This window comes from Molossus molossus, unplaced genomic scaffold (assembly GCF_014108415.1).
Source record: "Molossus molossus isolate mMolMol1 unplaced genomic scaffold, mMolMol1.p scaffold_m16_p_8, whole genome shotgun sequence".
NCBI lineage: Eukaryota > Metazoa > Chordata > Mammalia > Chiroptera > Molossidae > Molossus > Molossus molossus.
Window position 1 is genome coordinate 14,015,810 of NW_023425402.1, and position 23,026 is coordinate 14,038,835.

Here is a 23,026-nt window from a genome sequence, read left to right on the forward strand (position 1 = left end):
CTATGAGAATATAGCTTAAATGAAAAGGGCTGGGTTTTGAAGCTCACAGGGTTCTAAAACCCTTGGAAGCGGTGTAAATAAAGCTTTATGCGACTTCCGGCTGGAATCGGGGTTAGCAAGACCTCAGTGGTTCCCGGCTTCTAAGAGGACGCTCGCTACCCGTGTGGTGAGCTGGAGGACACGTCTCCACGGTCGAGTGAACGTGGAGCGGTTCCTCTCTCTCCCACGTGGTAGGACTGCGCCTGAGCAGTAGCCGCAGCGTTGGAAAGATGGCGGAGGAAGAGTGAGTATTTGCGACTTTGAACCTCTGAGTGGTTCCTAGAGCATCCGGTGCCATCCACGGGTTGGCGGAAAATAAGGATACTTGTAGACTGAAGGAAGAGAATAGAAAAGGCTCCAGATGACAGAGGATGGGGGTGTGAAGAGTGAGGAGCCGTAGGGTTCGGGATGGCCGGCGGGCGGAGGGGGCCGTGGTCAATTTCGGGTTACATGGAGGGGTGAGCATTGACTTTCAGGCCGCCGGCTGGAGAGTGTTGGAGTTGGGTTCACCCAGCCTGACTTCGGTGTTCCCTGATGCAGATGATCTGCACGCGCCCCAACCCCACAGGGTTTTACTACGATGCCATCGCTGCTAGTGTCTATAAAAGGCTGTAACGTTAAAAGCTGAGTTGACATTACGAGCAACAGCGGCCAAAGGGTTCATGACTTTTTTATGGCTTCCGGGGGAGGGAATCGTTGAGGCCCATTTTGAGGACTGGAGTCAGAAACCACGGGTTTCAGGGGAGTCTCAGTTCTTAGGATTTTGGAGACAGTAATGGTTCCCCAAGCCCAGGAAATGGTTTGGAAACCCATTGAAGATTAGTTCCTAAATATTGTCCCTGATCTCAATTTTCTGTATCAGGCAAAGAAAAAAGATCCCTTTGGTTCCAGAAAATCTCCTGAAAAAGAGGAAGGCTTATCAGGCCCTCAAAGCCACCCAGGCAAAGCAGGCACTTTTGGAAAAGAAGGAGGTAATGGTGGGGAACCAGGACGGTGGAATTAGAATTTGTATCTGGTAATTTTCATCTACATTTGGTATCCCTCCCCATTCCCCTAGCCCCTATCGGTTTGATTGTACCAGGTTGTGGTTTATGTCTTCACTCAGCTTATACCATCTGGGTTCATTCCAGGTGATTTTAGAGACCAGACGTGCTTGTGTACCTGGAAGAAAAATGTGTTTTCTTTACTATGCCAACTTTGCTATTTGCTAAACGTTTGGGGGTAAACACATATTTTGGAGGTAAAGAACAAAAGAGACTCATGCTTGTTTTGTACTTTATGATGCTTAAATGTTAGGTTCCATAAACGCTTGTTGGTAAACATTGGCTAACAGCATGTGAATGAATTTATCAGGGACTTTTCCAAGTAGTTCCCACGTTTTTCAACTACACTTTTACTTGTGTATCTCACTATATATATATATATATACACACACATATATATATACATACATACACACACATATATACATATATATATGAATAAAAGAGGTGATTTGCTCCCCTTTGCAGAACATAGGGGAATAAGCCCTGACTAATGCAGTACATTTTTGGAAGTACAAACGACTGGAGACACAGCATGGTGATGATGGTCTTCTTTCTTCTCTGTAGCAGAGAAAAGGCAAAGATCTCAAGTTTAAGCGACTGGAATGGTTCCTACACGATGCCTGGCGGCAACAACGTGACAAGGTGCGCCTCAGACGGCTAAAAGTGAAGCCTCACGGTTTGGAAGTGCCAGATGAACATTCCTTGGCCTTTGTTGTACGCATCCAAAGGTAAGCAACTTGCCAAATTACATGAGGCTGGGCCAAACTGTTGATTCAGCTTTAGACCCCTTTCTAGGGAGATGAGATAATAGGCCTTAAGGCAAGTTTTGCTAGGAAGTCAGAGTTGAGCACAGCAAATGTTTTGTCTTCGAGGTTAACGAAATTGATCTTAGGCAAATAGACATGAAAAGATAGTAAGTGCACCTGGCTGGTGTGGCTCAGTGGTTGAGCATCGACCCATGCACCAAGAGGTCACTGGTTTGATTCCTGGTGAGGGCACACGCCGAGGTTGTGGGCCCGATCCCCAGTGTGGGGCATGCAGGAGGCGACCAATTGATGTTCTCGCTCATCAATGTTTCTCTTTCTCCCCCCCCCCCCTCAAAATCAATAAAGGGAGAAGTTTTTCGGTACATGCCCCTAGCGGGAACCAAACCCAGGACTCTCTGGTCCGCAGGCCAATGCTCCAATCGCTGAGCCAAACTGGCCAGGGCAGAAAAAATAATTTTGAAAGACAGTAAGTGCTATGAGGGTCAGGTGCTGGATTATGGGCGGACACTGTGTGTGCTTGTTGAGGACAATCTTCTAAATCAGGAATTTGAAGCTGAGGCCTGCAAACATTAAGGAGTTCACCAGGGTTAGGGAAAGTTACAACCTAAATGCAAAAAGTCCTGAAGTGGGGGAATCAAGGTATCTTTCTAGGAACGGAACCAAGGATGAAGCGTAGTGCTAGAGCGAGTGAAATAAAAGCTTTTGCACATCTGGTGGTATTTTCCTTACCCATCCCTACCTGCACATAGAATTCTGCCTCTTCCTGGTTCCCCTAACCAGTCACCCAAACCAGAAACCGGTGGGTTTCAAGTGTTTATGAGCCCTACTACCATCGTCAGTAGTCTCCTTCCTGGACTGTCACCTTAGCTTCCTAACTTAGTTTCCTGCCTCTGGTGTCACATTCTCAGGTCTGTCCTCTGTACCCAAAAATAAAGCTGATCTTGTCTTCTTAAATGGTTTCCATAGCTTTTCTGCCCACAGAAGCAAGTCCAGCTCCCTCAGCTTGGTATACAGAGCCCTACACCCCACACAGACACCCCACAAATCAGGGACCACCTCTGTTCTCGGCGCCGCAGGCATCACTCCGTGTTATGTGGAAGGTCTACTGACGTAGCTGCCTCCTGGACTGCTGAGCCCTAAGGCACAGTCTGTCTAACTCAGGGGGGGGGGGGCAGTGGTGGCACACAGCTCATGGGTACTTGCTGGGCTGATATAAAGGGAACAGAGCCTGACTTCCTCTGCTGTTCATTTCAGGATCAAAGGAGTGAGTTCAGTGGTACAGAGGACCATCGCAAGGCTTCGCCTGAAGAAGATTTTCAGTGGTGTCTTTGTCAAAGTGACCCCCCAAACCATAAAAACACTGCGGATAGTCGAACCTTATGTGACCTGGGGGTAAGTAAGGCTTTGTGTGTGTGTGTGGATTCATATTAGATTGTATTTGAGCATGTTGAGAACGTTGGGATTCACGGGGTACTGTTCTTTTTTTTTTTTTTTAATTCCTCACGTGAGGATATTTTTCTATTTATCATCAGGTAGAGTGGGAGGGAGGGAGGGAGGGAGAGAGAGACAGAGAAACATCGATGTGATAGAGCCACATTGACTGGTTGCCTCTTGCACGACCCGACCAGGGTTGGGGACTGAACGGCAGCCGAAGCACATGCCCTTGACCGGAATGGAACCAGAGACTCACTGGTGCTCACTGGGCTGACGCTCTAACCACTAAGCCCAACCGGCCAGGGCCACAGGGTACTGTTCTTCAAGGCTCCTGTTGTTGTGTTGAAAGAACATTTTGCTGTGACCACAGTCACCAGAAATCAGTGGCCAGCCGTAAGAACCTTGGAATATGGGGCAGGTCGAATAGGAGATATCATTGCTGCTCGTCATGTGCCATGCACAGTACCATGAGGGCTTGTTCCTTTGCAGGCTATGGCTGAGTTAGGTAGAGCAGAAACTAATTTTTGGAGCAGTTGCTTGTATAAGAACATTTCTTCAACCATTAAAACTCAGCAAAGGCTTGGATTTAATTTCAAACTCTTGTACCTTCTTCAGTAAGGCCAAAGTCCTAGGCTGTAAGCCAAGACTTATTTTATTTTTGCCTAGGAAATAAATGTTTTTGCCTGGTAACATTTATATCCATAAATTTTAATTTCTAACTACTTAGGGCCATGCTGGTTTTTTACCCACTTTTTCCCTGTGTATGCCCTATGCCCTAGCATCCCGGCTGCGGAGTGATTGCGGGACCCTGTGGTGAGGAGCAGGGATAGTCAGAATCTCCCCTCAGCCAGGCTGCGGGACTGAGTGGCCAGTACAGTGCAGTGTGCCGGGGGATAGCCAGGTCTGTACTTTCTTCTGCCCCACATAGATTTCCAAATCTGAAGTCTGTCCGGGAACTCATCTTGAAACGTGGACAAGCCAAAGTTAAGAATAAAATCATCCCTTTGACAGACAACACAGTGATTGAGGAGCACCTGGGTGAGTATTGCATCTTAGGGGTCAGTTTTGGCAAAATGCAAGGGTCTTTGGTGGTCCTGGTTGGGATCTAGCTTATATTCTTGAGGCCCCAAGAACCTGCCAGAGTGCCCAGCTCTGGCACAGGAGAGCCTCTCGGTCTGTGCTGGGGAAATGTGGAATAAAGGAAACTGCCCTTGTGTTTCTTAGGGAAGTTTGGTGTCATTTGCTTGGAAGACCTCATTCATGAAATTGCCTTCCCGGGGAAGAATTTCCAGGTGATCTCAGGGTTCTTGTGCCCTTTCCATCTCTCAGTGGCTCGTCATGCCAGCAAGAATAGAGTAGGCTTCCTCAAGGAGGTGGGCTCACCTGGCTATCGAGGGGAACGCATCAATCAGCTCATCCGGCAGCTGAACTGAATCCAGGTAAGACAAGGCTGAGGGCTGCCCTTGGGCTGACTTTTTATGAGCTGTATGCCTTGCCACTTAAAAATTCTTTTTGCATTTACCAGTATTTGAGAGGAACTTTGGCAATGGGGGAGGGGGGTGCGAGAGGAGGCTGGTTTTTACAAGTCTAATGGATGGAGAGACATTCTTGGAAGGGTGAATGCCTGATTAGGGCTTGGGACTGTGTGTTCCAAGAGTTACAGGCTAGGAAATATTGGCGGGGGGGGGGGGGGGATCTCTGTATTGGTGTGGTTATTAATCTGGAAGTGGGGAGAGAATAATATTAAAAACTAAATTAGCATCAGCCTGTGCAGTTTTGATTCCAGGTCAAGGGGCACATACCTGGGTTGCAGGTTCTATCTCTGGCCACTGTCAGGCATGCGGGAGGCAGCCAATCGATATGTCTCTCCCCCCACTTCCTCCTTCCACTCTAATCAATGGGAAAAATATTCTCAGGTGAGGATTAACAACACCCCCCTCTCCCCCAAAGAAGTAAATTAGAAAAGATTTGAAGATCCAAACAGTATGTTTTGTTGAAGGAACCTTAACTCTGAAATTGCTCTTTTTTGTCCTTACTACATTTCTCTCAGGTGCCAAGTCACAGTCAATTTGTATTAATGAAATTGTGGGGTTTTTTCTTCCAGAATATCTGAAAGCACAGTGCATCAGAAGCATGTGTTTTTGTTTTTGGAATCATCCAGTATCTTCAAAGAAGATTATTTTTTGCTATATTTCCAGAAACTGGAGGGGAAGGGTCAGGGAAAAGATGGAGATGTTCCTGGCAGGCACTTCTCATCACAGCCCAGTTCCAAAGGAGAAGTCCAGTGTGTTCTCCGTGTTGGCCACTGCTGCCTCCTCTGAAATCAAGAGGACTCATGCTATCCAGGGGTGTAATATTAATGAATGGATACCCAAGCACGAATACAAGATGGCAGTGGACCAAGCCCAGGGGCATACTTGAACCTGGGGGTTCCTAAAGCTTGTTTTGGAAAGAACTTGAAATAACATTTCAAAGAACACAGAATGCTCACTTGTCTGTTGTGAGTCCATGTTCCAACTTCAGTGACAGCTTTGCAAGCTCTCGGGCTTAGCTGGCTCTATGTTTCTGGTGGCCTCCTTACCCCAGCTCAGGATTTTAACATATTCTTGGACCTTTGAGAAGGGAAGGACCATTTCCCCAAGAAAAGATGCTTACACTCCAATATTTACTTGGAAGTTCAGGGTGTTCATAGACTCTTCTCAGGGACCCATGCACCTAACGTGAGAAAGTCCTGCACTGTCAGGATTGGTTACCCAGGTCCTGACCTTGCTAATCTGGTTCCATGTCCTGTGGAAGACCAGCATTTACCAAGACGGCTTTTTCCCTTCAAGCCAATGGGTGTTTCCTATTAACAGTGGTACTGGTGTGGCTCAGTAGATTGTTGTCCCATCGACTGAGAGGCCCCAGTCAGGCCTCTCAGTCCCAATTGGGGCACATGCCCAGATTGTGGGCTTAATCCCCAGTAGGGGATGTGCAGGAGGCAAGCTGATTGATGTTTTCTATCCCTTCTCATCTCTCTAAAAATATCAATAAAAGCATATAAAACCCCAAATCAGTTAAGAATGAGCCGTTTTCTTGGTTTGGTGTGGATGATATTGGTACTATTTCGTCCTTTAGGCCTTGGGCGAGTGTAGTTAGACCCTTTCCTTGCACATTCTAGACTGCAGGCTCCTCCAAAAGTACTGCTCTCACCTGCTGGTGATGTAGGTGACCCAGCACTGGAACGGTAGGGCTCCAGGGATGTTACACTTGAAAAGGGGCTTGTGTTGTCAGTGTCCACCCCTGAGTCTTCCCTCTGTTCTGTTACTTGGTTGCCTCAGCCTGACATCTAAGCAGTTGGTGAGGGTGTGCCAGGCCCAGGTGAAGACTTGAAAATACGCTTAGTAATTGTGTCGCCTAGTCCCTTAAGGTCAGCTTTGCTGCAGTTTTGGCTCATGGAGCCCTCCAACATAGCTGTGAGATTAAGTTAGTATAAGTGCCTTAAAATGTGCCAGGTTATGAGATAATTAGGGTGGTTGGCTCAGGAGTTAACCTGCCAGGAATAGAGGTTACTCTTCCAACATACAGCATTGTGAAATCAGATTAAAAGTGATGTATCAAGAAGTCATGGGAAAAGCTGTTGTGTGGAAATCCAGGGTTTCTATCTCAGACCTGCCTTACACTAAATATGGAAATGATGTCTCCACTCTTTCCTAAAAAATGGGGCTATTACAGTCTAGCCTGCCTGCCACACATGGTTGTTAAAAGGATTAAGCAAAGGAATGGGTTTTCATTTAGAATTCTATATAAGAGATTATAGAAATTATGAATTTCTATATCATGTACCATGGTTTATCATTCCCTGAACAAGTGGGACTAGCTGTATTTTGGGGGAAAGCAAAGGAAGAGTAGATGCAGGGATCCCGTGGCCTGTTTTATTTTTTGGTATGTGCTCCTAGTGGGAACGGAACCCGGGACTCTGGTCCTCAGGCCAACACTCCCATCCCTGAGCCAAACTGGCCAGGGCCCTGTGGCCTGTTCCAACACTGCCTGTAGCCAGGTCCACCATGGAGTCTAGGGTTTGGTTGATTGGCTAATTCTTTTAATGCGTTTGGGATTTTATTAAATGTTTTGGGTTTTTTTTATCCTCACCCTAGGAAACTCATTTTGTTCAGATAGAGTGGGAGGGAGAGAGGAAGAGACAGAAACATCAACATCAACCGGAAAGGGACACATCAGTGGTTGCCACCCACACGACCAACCAGGACCAACCAGGGCCGAGGCCAAACTGCAACTGAGGTACCCGCCCTTAGCGGGAACGACGCCTTAACCGCTGGGCAAAACCGGCCAGGGCTGTTTAATGTATTTTTTAAAAAGTCAATCTGAGGCCAAGTTTGATCATCAAACCTTTTATTAACTAGAGAATGGCTATCTAAAATCAAAATGCCACGTGAATCCCAAATTCACTTGCACAAACATCAGAATAAGCCGAAGCAGGAGATAAACACACGTCTCAACCTTTCAAAGAAGTCCCCAGTGGGTCAGGCCCCAGTGTGTCCCAAGTTGCATTTTCAAAGTGAAAACACCTATGCATGGCAGATGGTATGAGATTTGTTTCAATTACACTTACGGCCTTTTAACATTTTTCATGAGTATCATGGTACGGAAATACCGACACAAAGCCACCGAAAGGTTAAATCCAGTTGAGACAGGTCAGGGCGAAAGTACAAAAGATGAGGAACTGGTCAGTCCTCCGTTTTCAGTCCGAGTTTCTGCGGGGCAGTCAAGCCCCCGGCACAGCCGCAAAGGGTGTCGAGACGCCGGCGCCCGCTCCCCCATTGCGGAAGGCGCAGTCCCGGTCCGCCGAGCCAGGCTCCCGCACGTGCTTCCTCTTTCCGTCGGCGGCGAGGGTGGGCGGGGCTGCGGCCCGGGCTAGGGCTGCGGCGCGCGGGCCTCGGCCGAGCCCGCGGCCTCCCAAGGCTTGGGTCTCCGCGGGAGCTGGGACGCCGTGGGTTCGTCGTGGGTCGCCGCGATCTGAAGCCTTTCGAGGCCCGGGAGCTGCCGGCCCCGCCGGACCAGCTGCAGGAGCTGCGCCAGGGTCATCACAGCCGGGGCTGAGCCCGCGGGCCTGCTGCTCGGACTGCCGGCCGCGTCCATGTCCGAGAGCGCAGCCCACCGGCGTGTGAGGCAAACATTTCCCGGAAGTATGGGTGCAACCACCATCGGAGGGTCCACAGACCATACCAAGCCGGCCCAGAAAGGGGGGGCACTGAGAACCATGACCGGCTCAGCGCAGGAACGCTTGACACGCGCGTACACAACGTAACCCACCCCAGAGCCTCCAAAGTGGAAGGCTAGAGGACACGGGAAGGCTTGCACTGGTCTGAACGTGCATGCGGACACGCGGGTGCGGGCCCAAAGACCCACGTTTGCGCGCGTACCTCCTTCCCTGCACACGCACAGAAGTGCGCGCGTCCAGGGAGGGACACACGCTCGGGGATCTTCTCCGCCCTGGGCTCCACGGCGCCGGACAGAAGGTAGCGGTGGAGCCATCACCAGGGGCCTGGGGAGAACTGGGACACCCCTGCGGAGCCTGGCCGCTCCCTTCCCGTTTCCTGTCGTCAGGACTCCCTGGTGTTCCCAAACCGGATGAGAAAAGTCGAAGCCAGGCCAGGTGTGCCACTAAGCCCCTGGCTGCTTAGAGAGCCAGGGCCAATAATTCTCAGGTTTCTAAGTTTATCGAAAGATGAAGGCGTCTGGCTCAGCGGTTAGAGCGTTGGCCTGCGCTCCAGAGAGACCCGGGTTTGATTCCCGCTAAGGGCGTGTACCTTGGTTGCAGTTGGTCCCTGGTTGGTCGTGTGGGAGGCAGCCACTCGATGTGTCCCTTTCATGTCAATGTTTCTCTCCTTCTCTTCCTCCCACTCTGTCTGAACAAAAAATGGAAAAATGTCCTAAAAATGTCCTGGTGTGAGGATTAAAAAAAAAAAGAAAAGATAAAGTCGTTCTGGCAAACACCACCTTAACAACGTAATCAAAGTTTAATTACTATTAACAAGACAAATAGCACCTTGTGTCTCCCGATGTGATGCACAGAGAAGGACACTGCAGAGGTAGGCATCTCTTCTGTCTGTCCCTGCCAAAAATGTTTACTCTGAATCTAATCTTGAGGAAATGAACAGACAAACCAAAGTGAGACTGGCCTGGACACTTTATAAATGTTAATGTCATGGGAGATAATTCTGGATCATCTGGGTGGGCCAGATACCATCACACTGGTCCCTAGAAGAAGGAGGAAGGAGGAGATGCCATGATGGAAACTGAGTTAGCCGGATTGAAGATATGTGCTGCCAGCGTCGAAGCTGGAGGAAGGAGCCGTGAACCGGGGAATACAAGAGGCCTCTGGAAGCTGGGACATGCAAGGAAACAGAAGGAATGCAGCCCTACCTCCCACCCCCTTGATTTTAGCCCAGTTTCACTTTAGCCCAATTCAGACTTCTGACCTCCATATTGTGAGATTACAAATTGGTGGTGTTTTTACATTTTTTTGAATGCCATATAAAAGAAAGAAAAGGGAAAGACTGAAGAACTGTGTCAGATGAAAGGAAATATGAAAAATGCAGTGTGATCCTGGATTGGATCCAAGGTGAGGAAAAAATCAGTCATAAAGACATTTTACCCTTGGGAGAATTTGAATATGATAGCTATATTAGATCCTAGTGTGACAGTGGCCCCCCTTATCTGCAGGTGGATGCCTGAAACCTTGGAAAGTATTGAACCCTATACATACTATGTTTGTCCCATACATACATACATACATACCTCTATACCTCTGATAAAAGTTTAATTTATAAATTAGTCACAGTAAGAGATTAACAATAATAACTAATAATAAAACAATGATAACAACATATTATAATAGCCCTGGCCGTTTTGGCTCAGTGGTTAGAATGTCAACCTGCAGACCAGAGAGGCCCGGGTTCGGTTCCCACTAAGGGCACATACCTCGGTTGCAGTTTGTCCCCAGCCCCGGTTGGGGTCATATGGGTGGCAACCACTTGATGTGTCTCTCACGTCGATGTTTCTCTCTGTCTCTTCCTCCCTCTCTCCCTCCTGCTCTATCTGAAGATAAATGCAAAAATGTCCTCGGGTGAGGATTTTAAAAAGCCCAATATACTGCCCTAGCGGTTATAGCGTTGGCCTGCGGTCCGGAGAGACCCGGGTTCGGTTCCCGCTAAGGGCACGTGCCTCAGTTGCGGTTTGTCCCTGGCCCTGGTTGGTCGTGCGGGTGGCGGCCGCTTGGTGTGTCCCTTTCACATCGATGTTTCTCTCTCTCTCTTCCTCTCTCTCCCTCCCACTCTATCTGAACAAAAAATGGAAAAATGTCCTCGGGTGGGGATAAAAAAAAAAAAGCCCAATATACTGTAATAAAAGCTATATTAATGTGGCCTCTCTTTATCCGATAACCCATCTGACAAATGAGACAGCTACTGAGTGACTAATAGGCGGGTAGCAGATCCAGTGTGGATACACTGGAAAGAATGACTTACATCCTGGGTGGGTTGGCCCAAGACAACTGGAGATTTTATCACAGCTACAGCTGGTGATTTAAAACTTGTCTCTGGAATTTTCCATTTAATATTTTTGGACGCTGGTTGACATCTAGTAACTGCGACCACAGAAAAGGAAGGGGGGACTACTGTATAGCGATGCTAAATTTGAGTGCAGTCACTGTGCCTTGGTTATATGGGAGAATGACCTTGTGTATACAAAATACATGCTGACGTATTTAGGGGTAAAATGTCATGATGAGAGAGAGAGAACAAATTGTGGTAAAATTGCCACAAATAGATTCACCATTGGTGAATCTAAATGGTTTGAAACTTGTCAAAATAAACAGCTGGAGGGGGCCCTGGCTGGTTTGGCTCAGCAGTTAGAGCATCAGCCTGTGGACCGAAAGGTCGACCCCTTTGAGGGTCAAACCACCCTTTCACAGGGGTCGCCTAAGACATAACAGAAGCAAAATTACAGTTATGAAGTAGCAATGAAAATAATTTTATAGTTGGGGGTCACCACAACTAGAGGACCTGTATCAAAGGGTCGCGGCATTAGGAAGCTTAAGAACCATTGGCTAGGCTTTGATTCCCTGTCAAGGGCATGTTCCTGGGTTGCAGAGTCGATCCCTGGCCCCTGTTGGGTCACATTGATGTTTTGTTTTGTTTTGTTTTGTTTTGTTTTGTTTCCTCTCTCTCTCTCTCTTCCCTTCCCTCCCTTCCACTCTATCTCAAAAAAAGAAATCTGGAAAAATATCCTCCAGTGAGGATTAACCAAAAACAAAAGCTGGAGGGAGAGGGATTTGAGAAGCCATTCTGGAGGAAACTGATGACATTGTTATATTAGAAAGAATTTGACTGACCATTGCCCCTTGTTCCTGGGAGGGAGGCTAAATCCTTGGAATTTCCCAAGTATTAGGAATGATATCCATGGTGGGCCTTGATAGTTTATGCCAATAATGTGATTCATGGTGGCCCCTAAAAAGTTTCGGGTCTGAGGCTGGCCATGCCAGAAAAACCAACCACGTGATTAGAGGGTTGGAGCTTTGGGCCTGGTGAGGTCTAGGGAGAAGAGGGAGCCTGGAGATGGAGTTCAATCGCCAGCCAATAATTTAGTCAAGCATGCCTATGTAATGAAACCCCAATAAAAACTCTGGAAGCAAAACTCAGTGGTGCTTTCTAATTGGTGAAACCTGGTGGTGTCGGGAGGGTGACATGTGATGATTCCACAAGGAGAAGGCACAGAAGCTGTGCGTTCAGGACCCTCCCAACCTTGCCCTATGCGCCTCTTCGTTTGGCTGGTCCTGCTGATTTATGTCCTCTCTAATAAAATTAATCATAAGAATGGCACTTTCCTGCCTGGACCGTGTGGCTCAGTGGGTTGAGCATCACCCCATGCACCAGGAGGTTGCCAGTTCGATTCCCCGTCAGAGCACATGCCTGGGTTGTGGGTTCGATCTCCGGTAGGGGGTGCGCAGGAGGCAGCCGGTGGATGTTTCTCTCTCATTGATGTCTCTATCTTTTTCTCCTTTCCCTTTCTCTCTCTGAAATCAATAAAAACATGGGGAAAAAAAAAAAAAAGAAGCCCTGGCCGGTTTGGCTCGTGGTTAGAGAGTCCCGGGTTCGGTTCCCACTAAGGGCACGTACCTCAGTTGCAGTTTGTCCCCGCCCTGGTTGGGGTCGTGTGGATGGCAGCCACTCAATGTGTCTCTCTCACATCAATGTTTCTCTCTCTTTCTTCCCTCCTCTCTCCCTCCCACTCTGTCTGAAGATAAATGCAAAAATGTCCTCGGGTGAGGATAAAAAAATAAAAGTCTCCCTCAGCCCACGACTCTTTCCTCACCTCACTATCCGCACGTTGTGTACAGATTAGACCGCGAGTCGCCCTCATCGAGCGTCCTGTGTGCCTACCCTCCCATCCGCACGGACCTGTGGTGCTCAGAGAATGTCGGCTGGGCGACTGACGACCGAAGGAACGAAAGGCTGAGTGCAACTCCACGCAGGCACCGACTCGCAGCCTGCTCGGGCGCGCACAGCCGAGTGCCTGGCACGCAGATCCCGGTCCTCAGGGGGCCCAGGGACAACGTCCCAGAAGTACATTATTATAATTATGGTATAGATACTTATATGCTATAGATAAATCATAAAATGTACTATGTAAATAATATAGTGTGGTGCCTGATGTGGTTATGGGCCATGTGAAATAAGCGGCCTACACATTATACTGGTTTTTATTTTATTTTATTTGTTTTGTTTTGTTTTGTTTATTTTACACTGTACTTCCCCCTTCAGTCCTCACAGCCCACAGGTGAAGAGGCTGGGCAACGGTTTGAGGCTGCAGTTCACTCTGGCATGGGTCACTGTGAGGCCCACAGAGAGGCGCCCACCATGGACCCATTGCCATGCTCTACCTGGTTTTTGTTTTGTTTTTTTCTTTATTGATTTTTATTTATTTATTTATTTTTTTGTCCTCACCCGAGGACATTTTTCCATTTTTTGTTCAGATTTTTAGAGATAAAGGAAGGGAGAGGGAGAGAGAGATAGGAACACCGATGAAGAGAACATTGACTGGCTGCCTTCTGCATGTCCCCCACTGGGGATCAGGCCCACAACCTGGGCATGTGCCCTGACCAGAAGTCGAACCGGCGACCTCTTGGTGCCTGGAACGACATTTAACACTGAGCCACACCGGCGGGCCCTCTACCTGGTTTTGAAATGTATTTGATCTTGGCACACACGTGTATGAGCTGCTCTTGTGGTCAAGTTGTCAGCCTGCAGGAGCCCTGGCTCTGGAGCCCAGGTCCTAGTCCCACCTCTGCCACTTACGAGCCATGGGACTTTGGAGCAAGTGATTTCCCTTATCTGCGCTTGACTTCCTGCCTTCAAGTAGTGGCCGTGCCGCCTCATAGGACTGTCCAACAGATTCAATGCGAAAACGAGCGCTGCCCACAGGCGTTGTTAATATTCATCAGCCGAGTGGCATGCCGGGTCTCTTCTGCTGGCCCCTCCAGGTCCTTCCTCTCGCTACCCTTGTCCACCAGCCTCCTGGACAGAGACATCCACAGATGCCTTCAACAGGCTCCCTTACCTTCTGGCTTTTGGGTTTGGACAGTGGGAGGCCCAGCGGAAGCAAGGGGAAGGAGGAGGTCAGGGTACTTACTCCTCAGTTCCTCTCCCTACAGAACCACCACTGGCTGCCCGGCCCTGCACACAGCTGTCTGCCGTGGCGCCCCCCCCGGCCCGTTAGTGCCAGCTACCTCGCTGTCCCTTGAAGTTTCCCTTCATGATGCCACACCTCTGGAAATAGTTCTGTTATGAAATTCTCCTCCAATTACCCAATGGAAGCGTGTCATCTATTGCCTGACTGCTCAGCAATACAGGAACTGGCTCCAGGAGCAGCCTCAGGACACTGAGATGGGATAGATCATAAATTCGACGGGTACAGGGGAAGCCTCCTTGCAGGGGGGATGCACCTAGTGATCCACCACATGCGGAGGCATCACCATGACTCACGTCATCACGGAGGGTGGCATGGGATGAAGTGTCGCGTCCTGCACTGCTGGGGTGGCGAGCTGGGAGGTGGGATGGCTGTGGCTCTTCTTCACTAGGGCACAGAGTCACCTGGCTTTTGGTGGCCACAAGAACATGTGCAGGGGAAAGGAGAACGGGAGTCTTCGGTGTCCGATGGGAAGTGTGGGTGAGCAATCAGCACATCTTGATGGCACCTGAAGGAGTCTCTGATCCCTATGGGCAGAGCGGGCTCACCCCTGAGGACTGGCCCCAGAATGTCATTGTGAGAGTTGCCAAGTTGCAGAGCTGGCCAAATGCTTGGCCCTCTAAGTCTCTTACACTAAGATAAGGGCATCGGTGGGGAATGGGTGAGACACTGAGATGGGATGGGGACATCTGGGCAGACATGGATGAGCCTGAGAACTCTGAATCTCCGAATTCTCCTGAAACGGTCTTGTCTGTGGAGACATCCTCCGTAGGGCTCCCAGGACTTCAGCCGCGGAACCCTTCCCGCCTCACCCCTCCTTGGCCCCAGGCCGTTGGTGAGCTAGATCCCAGCACAGTCCGCACAGGGCCCGCGCTCAGAGGAGACCCAGACAGAAGAGTTACAGGCCCTGCCAAACTGCCTTGGCAGGAGCCACCGGGACGTGTGTGGGAAATAGACCCAGGAGGGTGGAATGTAAGGCTCAGCTTGGCCAAACTCATGGCCATGGATGTTCATCAGCATTTGGGGTTTAATATATTGGCTCGAGCACCTGGGAGAGGCATTAATAATCTGCTGCGTTGCTTAATTAAAGCCTGAACATAATATTAGCTTGTAGTTAATAAACTTGAAATGCCAGCATTTTCCTGGCATACTATGGATCAGAGGTTCTCAACCTGTGAGTCGCGACCCCTTTGGGGGGGGTCAGACGACTCTTTCACAGGGGTCGCCTAAGACATAACAGTAGCAAAATTACAGTTATGAAGCAGCAATGAAAATAATTTGATGGCTAGGGGTCACCACAACATGAGGAACTGTATTAAAGGGTCGCGGCATCAGGAAGGTTGAGAATCACTGCTATAGAAGAAGGAGTGTAAAATCTTAAAGAGATGGGAACATTGGAGTGGATTTGTTACATGCACTCTGCTTAGCCCACCTGTAGCCACTTAGTTTAAGGGGGTCAGCAAAACACTCCCTTTACCAAAGCATTAAGCAACGCATCGGCGAGGGCACCAGCATTCTGGACTTGCTCGGACGGCTGTCCTCTTAGGCTGGAGACGCTAGCGGGGGTGGGGGGCAGAAGGATCACTGGAACTGGATTCCCTGATCTCAGCGAGAATAATGGTATCCTGGGGGTGTAAAGGCCAGGGGGTGAAGTTTAACAGTCAAAGGTAATGACATGATCCACAATAAAGTGTGGGAAAGAATGGTCATCGGGTGGACACGATGACAGCTCTGTTGACCATGGTCAGCCTCCTTCCCCAGGCACTCCAGGGCTTGTTCTGTCCACCACGGGGGCAGGGACGGAAGCTACGCTTTGTCTCCGTGACAGTCTTCCCCTCTCTGGGGCTATTCTGGCTGTAGCCAGTGCTGAGTGTCCTTCCTACTTACAGCCCAGTGCTGAGTCCCTGACTGGGCACCAAGCTCACCCGGGTGTAGGTTGATTTGATCGGGCCCTGCTAGCACGGAAGGGCTGTGCTTTATCTTTGCCAGAACAGACACGTTCAGGTATGCACTCACCTCTGCCTACTTTGCTTCTGTCAGCACCACTATTCATGGCCCTACAGAACACCTCATCCATCACCACGCATGCCACTTAACATCTCCAACCAGGGCGTATGTTTTATAGCCAAGGAAATGTACAAATGAGCTCATGCCCAAAGCATTTACTGGTCTTACCGTGTGCCATGACCCAGAAGCAGCCGGCTTGATGGAACGCTGGACTGGCCAGCTGAAGGCTCAGCGCAGAGCTGAGAACCTGCCCCCGCCAGGTGAAGGTGCCACCCTACAGGATGCAGAGGAGTCTTTCACCCAAAACCATAATCAAAATTACATGCAACCAAGAGGTTGGGGTAGCAGCAGCCTTCTCACTATTATACCAAAAGTCTATAATTTTTGCTACCCATTTCCATAACCTTGGACTCCGGAAGTTTGGGAGAAAAATTTCCACCATGGGACAGTCATAGTATAGATGACTTGGAAGCTGAGAGGTCCCCTGGTCATTTTCATTTCTCATACTACTGAACCAACAGGCAGAGAAAGGGGTCACTGTAATGTCTGGGTTGATTAATCCCAAGTGCCAGAGGTTAGGTTGCTACTGCACAGCGGAGGTCGGCACTAGATCTGCAACCCAGGGGCCTCTTAACAGTCCTCTGCTCAGGAGTCCTGGGTAACAGAAAACTTCAGCAACCCAACAAAGTCAAGGCCACCGAGGACTCAGACCCTATAGGAATAAAGGTTTGAGTCACCCTCCAACTAAAGAACCCTGTCCAACCAAGGTGCTGGCAAAGGATGAGGAGACTGTGTCCTTGGGGTGCAAGCAGGTGGATACGATGATCAATTCTGGCCTCATAACCCCACCTCCGCCTGCCGACTTCTGTGAAGAACTCTGGTGGCAGCCAGGTTTCAGCAGGAAGAGTGCCCGGTTGGCATCCCCTCCCAATGACATGGTAGCTGCTGGGACACTGTGTTGCTTCTGTGCTGGAGACAGAGATTGTTTTTATCTGGACCAAGGATAAGAGGAGCTTCCCTGCCCAGCCAGTGTGGCTCAGTAGTTGAGCATTGACCCACGCACCAAGAGGTCACTGGTTCAATTCCTGGTCAGGGCGCATGCCCAGGTTGTGGGCCCGATCCCAGTGGGGGGCATGCAGGAGGCAGCCAATCGATGTTCTCTCTCATCGATGTTTCTATCTCTCTCTCCTTCTCCCTTCCTCTCTCTAAAATCAATAAAGAGCCCTGGCCAGTTTGGCTCAGCGGTTAGAGCATTGGCCTGCGGTCCAGAGAGACCCGGGTTCGGTTCCCGCTAAGGGCACGTACCTCGGTTGCGGTTTGTCCCCAGCCCTGGCTGGATCCTGTGGGTGGCAGCTACTCGATGTGTCCCTTTCACATCGATGTCTCTCTCTCTCTATCTCTTCCTCTCCCTCCCTCCCACTCTATCTGAACAAAAAATGGAAAGATGTCCTCAGGTGAGGATAAAAATAATAATAATAAAATAAAATCAATAAAGAAAAAAATTTTTTTAACAAGGAGCTTCCCTGCAACCCTCTAGATTCCCCCTCCTCCGCCCCGACCCCAGAGGCCCTGCGCCCTGGTGACCGCCTCAGGGTCTCACCACCACCTGGACTCACCAGTGGGGACTCCAGCAGGATCGGAAGATGGGAGGATGGTGAAGTCAGGAGATGTGTTCTCCTTTTTCTCTCCCTGCAGGGTCAACGCTGACTATGTCCACTGACTGCCGGTCACGGCTACTGTCAGGCCACCTCTCCACACAGCTCTCTCCGGCTCTGGGTTCCCGTAAGTGCTCCCTCCCCTCCCCTGTCAGACCGAAGGTACGGACACCCCACTACTACTAGCCTGGGTGCTGGAGCAGCCGCGGTTTCTCTGCGCCCTGCCCACACCTTCCTAAGCAGTGGCTTATTCAGCTCTCTTCCACTCACCCAGCTGTGCTCCTGCTAAGACCCTGCAACATGCAGTATGTGTTTTAGTCAGGATTCACTTAGGAAGGGAGAACAGGAAGGTCGAAATAACAATAGCACACACACGATAAAAGCTCGGCTTTCTTCTATCAATTAAACTTGGTGTTCAGAAACCCCAAAGCCGGTGAGTCAGCTCCATGAACATACTACATATGTATACTACATGTACTTTTTTCACCCTTTTTGAATGAACATCATAAACGCTTTCCAACATCATTACGAACTCTTCAGAAAGAATCAAGACTTCCCCACTTCTAGGAATATACCCGAAGAAGCCTAAAACACCAATTAGAAAGAACATATGTACCCTCATGTTTTTAGCAGCACTATTTATAATAGCTAAGATCTGGAAACAGCCCAAGTGTTCATCAGTAGACGAATGGATAAAAAAGCTGTGGTACATATACACAATGGAGTACTATGCAGCTGTAAGAAAGAAAGATCTCTTATCCTTTGAGATGACATAGAGGGACCTGGAAAGTATTATCCTAAGTGAAACAAGCCAAGCAGAAAAAGACAAATACCACATGGTCTCACTTATTTGTGGAATATAAGGAACATAATAGTCTGAGGAATAGGGTAGACCCAGAAACATGGAAGTAGGGTACAGACTGACAACCTTCAGATGAGGGGGTGGTGGGGGAAGGGAAGAGATAAACCACAGAACTTATATGCATGTATGCATGACCAATGGACATGGACAACAAAGCTGGGACAAGCTGAGGAGGGAGGAGGAGGGAAAATCAGTGGGGGGAAAAGGAGAAACATCTGTAACAAAAATTAATTAATTAATTTAAAAAAAAATCAAGACTTGGCTCAAGTCTCATCTTCCAAAGCACTTCCTGCTGCTCACTCCAGCTCTGGAAGAATAATCTCCTCCCAGGACCCCACTCTCTACCCCTACACACACACACACACACACACACACACACACCACCCCACCCAGCCCTGGCATCTCTCACAGTCCAAGTGCCTTACCTGTTTATGCGTCTGTGTCCTTCTTTGACTACAGGAAGCATCTCTTTTTGTCTTATCCTCAGCCCCAATTCCTGTCACAAAACAGACACCAGTGAATGGGTTTGAATGAAAGCACATTTTAAGGCCCACTTTCTTTGTAATTGATTTTTTTTTTTTATTCTCACCCAAGGACATTTTTGCATTTATCCTCAGACAGAGCAGGAGGGGGAGAGAGAGGAAGAGAGAGAGAGAAACATCGACGTGAGAGAGACACATCCAGTGGTTGCCACCCACATGACCCCACCTGGGGCCTGGGATAAACTACAAGTACATGCCCTTAGTGGGAACTGAACCTGGGACTCTCTGGTTCACGGCTATCTAACCACTGAGTCAAACCAGCCAGGGCTGTAACTGATTGTTTTAGAGAGAGAGAGAGAAATGTCAATTTGTTGTTCCACTTATTTATGCATTCCTTGGTTGATTCTTGTATGTGCCCTGCTGGGGATCGAACCCGAAACCTTGGCGTATCCGGATGGTGCTCTAACTAACTGAGCCACCCAGCCAGGGCTGGGCCCACATATTTTATCACGCAGATACACCCTAGTTTATTTAGCTATTTCCTTATTTAACATTGAGGTGATCTTTGTTTTTTATTATAAATATTTTATAAACACATTTTATTTGACCAATAAATAGGTGCCCCCGTCGGTGTCCCTGGAAGAGACTTCTTGGTAATTTAGCACACACACTTGCTGACCCCTGTTTGCCCCTCTGGTTACAGCCTTCTAATTGGAAATGTTGGATGTAATATCCACGACCTTCTCTAATAAGTACTGCTACTTTTCCTTCATTTTCTTTTTCACATCTTATGTGGCTCATCTCACTTTAACAAGGGCCCTCGGTTTTCTACCTGTGCAGATAAAAAAAAAAGGAGGGAGGGCATCAATAATCTGCCAGGCAGTCAGATGGGCATTCATATTTAATTTAATTCTCCCCAAAATCACATGAAAAGAGCGTTGGAGAGAGACAGACCAGTGAACACATCCCAACTCCACCTCTGGCCTGTTGGAGAATCTTCAGGATGTAGCCTGAGCCTCACTTTCTCCGCCTGTAGAACGGGTGAGAAGCCCAGATGACGGTGGCTGTGAGGATTAAATGGGTGTCTGTGAGCAGGCCTGGCTCTTGGTAGCGGGTAGCGGGTCGCAAGTGGCAGGTTCAGCCCGAGCTCAGCGAAGGGATTCAGCTTGGGGATCTCAGGCCACCGTATCACGGCATCCTCACTGCCCTGGGCAAGGGTATCTTTAGGACCAGGACCAGACGGAGGGAGGGAAGCCGCGTGGGAGCAGACGAAGAAAGCTCCCAGCACACCTGTGCCGGGGGCTGGAGTGGGCCAGCGGCTGGGTAGCTGCAGGGCGCGAGGTGGCCCAGCGAGCAGTGGGGTCTCCACCTTCTCCCTGGGAAGGTCTTGAAACCCAAAAGAGGCCAGAAGGCTCTTCCCCATCTGTAATGTGGTAACGGGGCCGGGGCCAGCACCCCCCCAGGCTGGAAGGCGGGAGAGTCGTTAGGGACACCTGCCTCCCTCCCTCCCCCTCCCGGCGGGAACCCGCGGTGACTGCGCACCTGCGCGCGGCCGCGCCTGGGAACACGTGGCGCCCCAGGCTTCCAGGCTGCCCTGCGGGGAAGGGGCGGCAGTGAAGCCCCGGCTGGAGGGGGTTCCCTCAGGACATTAGCGAGGGATTATTAAAGTAATCAAAGGGAAATGGGGTGAAGCTGGCACCGAAATAAATCAGAGCCGGAAAGACATAAACCCGTCAACATAAAAGACGTTAACGTAATAAAAAACATTTCCCAAATAATGGGGACAGGAAGGATTATTCAATTAATAATCCTGGGATAATTGGTAAGCTCTTTTTTGGGGAAAAAAAATAGGTGCCTATCTCCTATCATACACCAAAAATAATTCCTGATGGAGTTAAATGGGGGCGGGGGGGGGGGTGCCAAGAACAGGGATTAAACTACACAGGCACAAAGGGCAACAGAAGTGACTGCGCCCTGGCTGGTGGCTCGGTTGGTAAGAGGTGGTCCTGATGCGTCAAGGTTGTGATTGGATCCCTGGTCAGTGCACATACAAGAAACAACCAGTGGGTGCATGAATTAGTGGAACAACAGATGGATGTTTCTCTCCTGTCTTTTCTCTCTAAAATCAATTACATATAAAAAGAAGAAGTGAGACTATATTGGTTCTCTAGAGGGAAGAGGATTTTCTAGGCTTAAAAGGCATGAGCTAAATCCCAATAGGGAAGGTGAATATGTTGGTTCATACAAAACAAAAAAATGCAGGTTTAAAAAACAAAGTGAAATGAAAAGTAGACAGTGAATTGGGAAATGGTCCAGCCAAGGCAATATACAAAAGGTTGGTATCTTTTCTTTTAAATATGTTTTTATTGATTTTAGAGAGAGAAGAAGGGAGAGAGAGAGAAACATCCACGGGAAATTGACTGCCTCCTGCATGCCCCCCACTGAGGATGGAACCCTGGAAACCCAGGTGTGTGGCCTGGCCCCGAATCCAACCAGTGACCTTTGGTGCATGAGACGATGCTTGATGAACTGAGCCATACTGGCCAGGGCCAAGTGTTGGTATCTTTATTTTATTTTTCTTTATTAATTTTAGAGAGAGAGGAAAAGAGAAGGAGAGAGAGATAGAAACATTGATGAGAGAGAACATCGATTGGCCGCCTCCTGCAGGCCCCCCACTGGGGATTTGGCCCACAACCTGGGCATGTGCCCTGACCAGGAATCGAATCGGCAACCTCTTGGTTCATGGGTCGAAGCTCAACCACTGAGCCACACCAGCCGGGCAAGGGTTGGTATCTTTAACACATGAAAGCTCTTACAAAGACAGGGACTACAGGATCATAAACAGACAATATAATGAAGGAAACAATTAAGTGGGGAAATAGTGTTGTGATCAGAGAAGTGAGAGACTCTTTTTAACTGATTAAATTGGGATTTTTTATTTTTTCAAGAAATGCCATCTGCTGACGGGGATGAGATGGGCCTTTCATGGTGGTGGAGTATAAATTAGTATAGCAGATGTGTCAGGGAGCTTTAAAATGCAGAGGCCTGGTGCTGCACCAATGATTAGGGAAATGCAAATTGAAACCATTAGGGTGGCCGTGATCACATTAAAATTAAAAATAAAATTACCAAATGATCTAGCAATTCCACTTGTGGGTATATACACAAAGAATGGAAAGCAGGGTCGCAACCACTGAGGAATGTCCATTGAGAGATGAATAGATAAGAAGCAAAATGTAGTATGTACACACAATGGCATATTATTCAGTATTAAAAAAGGAAGGAAATTCCGACACATGCTACAACATAGATAATGACCCTTGAGGACATTATGCTAAGTGAAATAAGCCAGGCACAAAAAGACAAATTCTGTATAATTCCACTTTCATGAGGTCGTCAAATTCACAGAAACAGAAAGTAGAATGCCAGTTGCCAGGGGCTGGGGGAAGAAGGAATGAAGAGGTAGAGTGTTCAGTGAGGACAGAGTTTCAGTTTTGTAAGATGAGAAGATTTCTGGAGCTGGATATGGTGATGGTTGCACAATAAGGTGAATGTACTTAATACACTCAACTGTGCACTTAAAAATGGTTCAGATGGGTTGCAGTTTGTCCCCGGCCCTGGTTGAGGTCGTGTGGGTGGCAACCACTCGATGTGTCTCTCTCACATTGATGTTTCTCTCTCTGTCTTCCTCCCTCTCTCCCTCCCGCTCTGTCTGAAGATGAATGCAAAAAAAAAAAAAAAATGCCCTCAGGTGATAGTTTCTACTTAGATTTGTATCCTGTTTGTCTAAACTTTCTGTGTATGTAACTATGTATATACACATACATAGAAAGAAAGAGAGAACAGCCCCGGAGTTGGAGTATCCTCCTGTACACCAAAAGGAGGTGGGTTCAATTCCTGGTCAGGGCACATACCTGAGTTGTGGGTTTGATATCTGGTCGAGAGACATGGAAGGCAACCAATCGATGTTTCTGTCTCTCTCCCTTCC

At 48.7% G+C, this 23,026-nt stretch overlaps 2 protein-coding genes and 1 non-coding gene across 3 annotated transcripts; 1 reads left to right on the plus strand and 2 right to left on the minus strand.

The window, feature by feature from the left end:
* On the plus strand, positions 1 to 6,272 carry RPL7L1 (ribosomal protein L7 like 1). The gene is made up of 7 exons (XM_036249433.1): positions 1 to 283; positions 902 to 1,010; positions 1,650 to 1,813; positions 3,107 to 3,244; positions 4,215 to 4,324; positions 4,511 to 4,725; positions 5,391 to 6,272. The coding sequence occupies exons 1-6, from the start codon at positions 270 to 272 to the stop codon at positions 4,717 to 4,719; spliced, it is 744 nt and encodes a 247-aa protein (XP_036105326.1). The 5' UTR covers positions 1 to 269; the 3' UTR covers positions 4,720 to 4,725; positions 5,391 to 6,272.
* Positions 6,273 to 8,197: 1,925 nt separating this feature from the next.
* On the minus strand, positions 8,198 to 8,457 carry CUNH6orf226 (chromosome unknown C6orf226 homolog). The gene has a single exon (XM_036248685.1). The coding sequence runs from the start codon at positions 8,420 to 8,422 to the stop codon at positions 8,198 to 8,200; it is 225 nt and encodes a 74-aa protein (XP_036104578.1). The 5' UTR covers positions 8,423 to 8,457.
* Positions 8,458 to 13,087: 4,630 nt separating this feature from the next.
* LOC118622123 lies at positions 13,088 to 13,221 on the minus strand. The gene has a single exon (XR_004957942.1). It is a non-coding gene; the product is annotated as a small nucleolar RNA SNORA42/SNORA80 family (small nucleolar RNA).
* Between the last annotated feature and the right edge of the window lie 9,805 nt (positions 13,222 to 23,026).